At 59.0% G+C, this 7,062-nt stretch overlaps 1 protein-coding gene across 1 annotated transcript in view; it reads left to right on the top strand.

Moving 5' to 3' along the window:
• The window catches only part of Grin2c (glutamate receptor, ionotropic, N-methyl D-aspartate 2C), a 17,324-nt gene that overhangs the window by 8,850 nt on the left and 1,412 nt on the right, over nt 1-7,062 (top strand). Inside the window, exons 2-11 of the mRNA XM_013508612.1 lie at nt 103-267; nt 1,186-1,397; nt 1,560-1,725; nt 1,992-2,145; nt 3,115-3,240; nt 3,576-3,805; nt 4,191-4,351; nt 4,875-5,062; nt 6,311-6,543; nt 6,873-7,059. Coding sequence (XP_013364066.1) covers nt 103-267; nt 1,186-1,397; nt 1,560-1,725; nt 1,992-2,145; nt 3,115-3,240; nt 3,576-3,805; nt 4,191-4,351; nt 4,875-5,062; nt 6,311-6,543; nt 6,873-7,059 — 1,822 coding nt within the window. The remainder of the gene's footprint in view (nt 1-102; nt 268-1,185; nt 1,398-1,559; nt 1,726-1,991; nt 2,146-3,114; nt 3,241-3,575; nt 3,806-4,190; nt 4,352-4,874; nt 5,063-6,310; nt 6,544-6,872; nt 7,060-7,062) is intronic.

The following is a 7,062-nucleotide window of genomic DNA, read 5'->3' as shown; positions in this document are numbered from 1 at the left end:
AGACATAAAAGTCAACTTTTAGAGGGTAAAAAAAAAAAAAAAAAAAAAAAAAGTACACATGTGCGTTACTGTTGATTTGGGTGGTGGTGGGTTCCTGGGCAGGGCCACAGGCTGTGGTATCGTGACATCCTGGCATCTCTTTCCCCTCACAGGCACTTGCTGAATGTCACCTGGGAGGGCCGAGACTTCTCCTTCAGTCCTGGTGGGTACCTGGTCCAGCCCACCATGGTTGTGATTGCTCTCAACCGGCACCGCCTTTGGGAGATGGTGAGAAGGGGGTGAGCCCAGGGGTCCTTGGTTCCTCTCTGTCCCCAGTCCTGCTTGAGCCGACAGCTGAACAGGGCCCTTCTGCCCCACATCCAACCCATCTTCCAGGTCTCAGCGAGAACCTCCCCCACTGGGAAGCCTTCCAGAGCCCGCAGGATGGGTGGGGCCCCTGCTCTGGGCTCCTGTAACACCCAGCCTCCTGTCCACTGCAGACTCACCAGGCACATGGTCCTGGCTCAGGCGGAGGAACCCACTCTGTGCAGGCCAGACAGACATGTAGACAAATAGGGTATGGAGAGATCAGAGCTAGAGTGGAGATGTGTGCACCGTTCTTTGGGGACAGAGAGGAGGAGCAAAGCAGGGAACTGGGGGAAGCCTCACAGAAGATGGACAGCTGAGGCAGGCTGTGCAGGGTGAGCAGGAGCCCAGCAGGAAAAGGTGCTAGCCTGGTATGGAGAGAGGGGCATTTTGTTTTATTTTATTTTTTTTTGTCTTTTTGAGGCAGGGTCTCTCTATGCAGTTCAGGCTGGCCTTGAGCTCACTTTGTAGCTCAGGCTGGTCTCGAACTCACAATGATCCTCTTGCCTCAGCGTCCCAAATGCTGGGATTACAGGCGTGCGCCACCGCGCCCGGCTGAGAGGGCCATTTTAAAGTGACGTGGCAGGTGTGTTTGAGGGTGTGGACACGGAGGAACCAGCGTGGGGTGATGGAAGTATGTTGGGCCTCGGAGTGAAGGGCCTTGAGGCCTGCCCTGCTGGCTCATGCTTAGCAACCTGCTCTGCTCAAATGCCCCTGCCCCAGCCTTCCTCTGCCTGCCCGACAGGTGAGAGGGCGGATTCTTGGCCCTGGCAGACTGCACCCGGAGGCTGGGGATAGCAAGGCTAAAGGTCCAGAGCTGAGGCTGCCTGTCCTCTGCAGGTGGGTCGCTGGGATCATGGTGTCCTCTATATGAAGTACCCAGTGTGGCCTCGATACAGTGCCTCTCTGCAGCCCGTAGTGGACAGCCGGCACCTGACAGTGGCCACACTGGAAGAGCGGCCCTTTGTCATTGTGGAGAGCCCTGACCCTGGCACCGGTGGCTGTGTACCCAACACTGTGCCCTGCCGCAGGCAAAGCAACCACACTTTCAGGTCTGGCGTGATCTGGGTGCTACTGTGGAGGGTTGGCTGTTGTGTGTGTGTGTTTAGTGCACGGGCTCTGGGGCAAGGTCTGCGTGTTGGGTTGGGAGGAGCTGCCGGGGTTGCTGGTGACAGTGGGCTCTGACTCCTGTGGTCTCTTGGGTGGTGGCTCAGCAGCGGCAACACAGCCCCCTACACCAAGCTCTGTTGTAAGGGCTTCTGCATTGACATCCTCAAGAAGCTGGCCAAGGTGGTGAAGTTCTCCTACGACCTGTACCTGGTGACCAACGGCAAGCACGGCAAGCGAGTGCGCGGCGTGTGGAATGGCATGATCGGGGAGGTAGGCCCTCCCAAGGCTGGCCCCGGGCCACTTTGCCTGCTGCCAGGCCCCATGCCTCCTTCAGTCACCCCCAGCGGTGGGAGGAACTGGTTTGTCACCAGTAATAACCCTTGCCCCGGGGTGGTCAGTACTGGAAGGTGAGCTCTGAGGACCCCGGGGGGAATGACAGATTCCACTGGTGGGTGCCGGCAGGGGTGCTGGGAGAGGACAGGGGAGAATGCTGCGGCTCTTGGGCCCCCCTTCTCTGACCCTCTGGGGGCCCCCAGGTATACTACAAGCGGGCAGACATGGCCATTGGCTCCCTCACCATCAACGAGGAACGGTCTGAAATCGTGGACTTCTCCGTGCCCTTTGTGGAGACGGGCATCAGCGTGATGGTGGCACGCAGCAACGGCACTGTGTCGCCTTCAGCCTTCCTGGGTGAGGCTCGGGCAGCAGGGTGGCTCCTGGGTGGAGGGCCAAGGGGGTGGGCGTGTCGGAATGGGTAGAGGGGGAGATTAGGGCGGCCCTCGGGTTGGAGACTCAGAGGCCATCGGAGCAGAGGGGAGTGGAGAAGCAAGATGAGAATCTGGTGCCGGGTTCTGAGTCTGGGTGGACTGGGGAGAGTGAGACAGACCATGGAGCCGCTGTGAGGGTCAGAAACCAGGGCAGCGGGCTGGCTTCGGCTGTGCCATGGGCTGGACCACGGACGGGGAGAAGCGCTGAGGGGAGTGTGGAAGAGATGCCGGTTTCTCACTCAGTTTGGAGCTCAGCACTGTTCAGTCAGGCCCGCAGTGCCAGGCCCCGGCAAGGTGTGGGAGGTACAGCCGGGGTCCTGGCCTTGCCGGAGCGCCCAGCTGGGAGACCAGGTGGGACTTGCAGTGAGAGACAGTGCAGAGAGCTGTGAGGACAGCTCAGCTGTGGGGTGCTAAGAAAGGGAGAGAGCGGCCCCTTCCTGCTGGCTGGCCTTAGGCAAGTCACTGACCCTCTCTGATTGAGTTCCTTGGCCATGGGGAAAAGAGCAAGTCCCACTTCCTAGGATGATCTTCACAGCCAGGAGCAAGTGCTCATGGCGGTAAGGATTTCTTCCTCCGGGGGACTGAGACCTGCGGCAGTAGGATAAGGAATAAGGCCCAACCTCAGAGGCTCTGAGTCCAGGCAGCAGGACCCGATCGTCTGGGCTGGGCCAGCCAAGGGATGTGAAGAGGAAGGAAGTCTTCTTGGGGGGCAGAAGTCTTAGGGAGATGCCTGTCCCAGGGCAAACGGAAGGCAGGACACCTCCTTGTGGTCTGTCCTGGCTCCACCCACGGGCTGGCCTGACCCTCCTTTGACCTAGTGTCATCAATCTCCACCTGGTGATGCCAGGCGGAGGGGCACCAAGGTCTGTGAGCTGCCTCCCTCTGCCCCTAGAACCCTACAGCCCAGCAGTGTGGGTGATGATGTTTGTCATGTGCCTCACCGTGGTGGCTGTCACTGTCTTCATGTTCGAGTATTTCAGCCCCGTCAGCTACAACCAGACCCTCACCAAGGGCAAGAGTAAGCTGTCACCTGGGCCAGAGGGTGGGGCAGGGTGCAGATGGCCACTGGTGGGGCCCCTGCCTGGGCCAGGGCTGCGACAGGAGCCCTCTTGTGGTGGGCAAGAGGAGCCCAATCAGTTGGGCGTGGTGGCTCATGCCTCCTAGAACCCTGGGAAGCCAAGGCAAGAGGGTCACAAGTTCGAGCCCAGCCTGGGCAACTTAGTGACTCAGTGGGAACCTGCCTCAAAATAAAAAAGGGCTGGGGATATAATTCAGGGTGAAGGCCCCGGGTTCAGTGCCCAGCACTGAAAAAAATAAATCAGGGCCTGAGCCTCACCCCCTTTCACGACCCAGAGCCTGGGGGCCCATCCTTCACCATTGGCAAGTCTGTGTGGCTGCTGTGGGCGCTGGTCTTCAACAACTCGGTACCCATCGAGAACCCCCGGGGTACCACCAGCAAGATCATGGTCCTCGTCTGGGCTTTCTTCGCTGTCATCTTCCTCGCCAGCTACACTGCCAACTTGGCTGCCTTCATGATCCAGGAGCAGTACATTGACACAGTGTCAGGCCTCAGCGACAAGAAGGTTCCAGGGCCACGGCTGGTGGAGGGCGGGGCGGCCCCTGGGAGTGGGGGCGGGCCTGGGGTGGGCAGACATGGGGCAGTTGGGATCTGGGGAATCTGAATTGGAGGCCGGAACAGGAAGAAGCTCTGGGGCCTGCTGAGGCGGGGGCTGGAGACAGCAGATCGTTGAGATCTGCTGACTGAGTGGCTTTGGGTAAGTGTCCTCCTGTCTCGGGCCTCAGGGTCTCCACCTGCAAAACACAAGAGCAGCCCGGGCAATGTGTAAGGCGTTTCCACTCTGATGGTGCAAGTCCAGGCCCTGGGGTTGGGCTCTAGGCTGGGCTTGGGGGCTCAGGTGCGTAGAAGGTTGGAGGGAGGGAACAAATGGCTGTTGCTCTCACCTGCAGTTTCAGCGGCCTCAAGATCAGTACCCACCCTTCCGCTTTGGCACGGTGCCCAACGGCAGCACGGAGCGGAACATCCGCAGCAACTACCGAGACATGCACACCCACATGGTCAAGTTCAACCAGCGCTCGGTGGAGGATGCGCTCACCAGCCTCAAGATGGGGTGGGTCCGTGGCCCCGCGCCCGTCCTCTGTCTCTCCAGTTTGGCCACATGTCTCCCCAGTTTTGTCCCTTCTGGAGACACCCAAGGTGGGAACAGTGGGGCTGGGCTGTCCTGCATGACTCCTAGAGACGGTGTCACAAGGTCTTGGGGCAGAGTGGAGCTTGAAGTGAAAACAGCTGCCCACCATGTGTTCCAGGAACTCAGCTGTGGTGTTGGTCAGAGGTCACCTTGGCCTGAGGGGGTGCTTGTGACTTTCTCTTGGCTTTAGGCGCACAGAGAGGCTGGGAAGAGGGGAACATGTGTCCTCTGGGGGCAGGGTCTCCTGGCCTTTCTGAGGAGGAGGAGGAGGGTGGGAGGCTCCTTGCTACATCTGGGCCCCAGGGGCCCCAGGGAAGGCTCTGCCCATTTGTCCCTCTGCAGCAGAGCCCAGTGGGCTTGTGTGTTCAGATGCCAGGCAGGCTCCAGGCTTGGTTTCTCCCTCCCTTCTTCGCGGTCCCTGGGCCTGAGGACTGTGTGTCCCCAGGAAGCTGGATGCCTTCATCTATGACGCTGCTGTCCTTAACTACATGGCGGGCAAGGATGAGGGCTGCAAGCTGGTCACCATTGGCTCTGGCAAAGTCTTCGCCACCACTGGCTATGGCATCGCTATGCAGAAGGACTCCCACTGGAAGCGGGCCATAGACCTGGCACTCCTGCAGTTCCTGGGTGACGGTGGGTACTGCCAGTGCCGGGGACCATGGAGGGTCCATGTGGGCCCCAGACCCCAGGGTCATCAGGGTCTCTACCCTTCTCTGTGCCCAGGGCATGTGGGTCGGGAGAGGTCCTGGGAGTGAGCCTCGGCAGCTAAGGGGAGGCAGGGAGTAGGAGCAACTGGATAGAGACCTGGGGAAGGTACTGGCTTGTCAGGGGGAGCAAGAACCAGAGCTGGAGAGTCCCCAGAGGGTAAGACAGGCAGGAGCTCAGGCCATGCAGAGGCTGAACACCTTTGTGCAGTTTGGCGCCCCCCATTTCAGTCTTGAGATTAGCTGGGGTAGTGCCAAGGACCTGTGTAGTCCAGATCCAAGGGTCAGGCTTGCCTCGGCGGCAGAGGGCTCGCAGTGTGAGTGGTCCGGCCCAGGCTGCCCTGAAACCCACAGAGAACTTTGAATTTAGAGGAGCTGCATCTTGATTAGATAAAACCCTGTCTGGATTCCCAATGCCACCAATAAGGTGAGCAGATAATGAGGGTGCTGTGGTTTCTTGGTGGCCCGGCCCCACGCTCAGCATGTAGATGGTCAGTAAGTGAATGAATAGATGAGTGGATGCTAAAATTTACCCAGTCAGCAAGCCTTTGCTGGGCACAGGGGTGCACTTTGCTGAGAGTAGGCAGGTAGAGGATCCAGAGGTGAGAACACTTCAACCCATCCCTCTCCCCAGCGCCCTCTCTGCTTTTCTTTTTCCTCTTCCTGCTTTTCCTCTCCTCCTCCTCCTTTTTCTCCTCCCCTTTCTTTTTGGCAGTATGGGGGTGTTGAACAAGGGCCTTTGCACTGGGCTACATCCTCAACTTCTTTTAAAATATCTTTTTAGGGGCTGGGGATATAGCTCAGCGGCACAAGCACCTGCCTGGCAAGTACAAGGTCCTGAGTTTAATTTCCGGTACAAACAAAACAAAAAATATATATATTTTTTATTTTAAGACAGGGTATCACTAAGTTGCTAAATTGCCCAGGCTGGGCTTCAATTTGCAATCCTCCTGCCTCAGCCTTCTAGAGTGCAGATTACCGGTATACACTGCACACCTGGCCTTTTCCTTCTTGCTTGTTGACTTTTTGCTTATTGACTCCATCTTGGCTCTGCTGAGCTCCCTGGGTGGTCCACTTGAGACACAGGGGGTGGCATGCTGGCTGCAGACCCTCCTCCACGCAGGCTTGTGGACATCCGCTATGGGGTCTCCTGAGCAGGTGTGCCCTCCTCCCCCAGGAGAGACACAGAAACTGGAGACAGTCTGGCTCTCCGGGATCTGCCAGAATGAGAAGAATGAGGTGATGAGCAGCAAGCTGGACATCGACAACATGGCTGGGGTCTTCTACATGCTGTTGGTGGCCATGGGGCTGGCCCTGCTGGTCTTTGCCTGGGAGCACCTGGTCTACTGGAAGCTGCGCCACTCCGTACCCAGCACATCCCAGCTGGACTTTCTGCTGGCCTTCAGCAGGGTAGGTGCCCACCCCTGCCCACAGCCCAGTTTTAGGGCCCCAACCCAGATCAGGCAGAGCTGGCCTCAGCCTCGTTTGCAGATGTACGGACTGAGGTCCTGAGAGGCGGCACGGCTTGCAGCATGAGGGCTGGGGTACTCACCGCTCCCTGTACCATATCCTGTGATTAGGACAAGGAGTCAACCTGCAGAGCTCAGATATCTCCATCTGTAACGCAGCGTGATGCCTGGCACCTAGGGATTCTCCAGAATAGTTGCTTCTAGGACTTAGAAGGCTGAGGCTTCGGACAGGGCGGGCCGCTCACAGCCTGCTTCCCCTCTCCTGCCCAGGGCATCTACAGCTGCTTCGGCGGGGTGCAGAGCCTCGCCAGCCCCGCGCGGCAGGCCAGCCCAGACCTCACCGCCGGCTCGGCCCAGGCCAGCGTGCTCAAGATGCTGCAGGCGGCGCGCGACATGGTGACCACAGCGGGCGTGAGCGACTCTCTGGACCGGGCCACGCGCACCATCGAGAGCTGGGGCA

Source organism: Chinchilla lanigera, unplaced genomic scaffold (assembly GCF_000276665.1).
Source record: "Chinchilla lanigera isolate Chin_1 unplaced genomic scaffold, ChiLan1.0 scaffold00152, whole genome shotgun sequence".
Classification (NCBI taxonomy): Eukaryota; Metazoa; Chordata; class Mammalia; order Rodentia; family Chinchillidae; genus Chinchilla; species Chinchilla lanigera.
The sequence above is the reverse complement of the archived record's forward strand: the minus strand, read 5'-3'. Positions and strand labels throughout refer to the sequence as shown.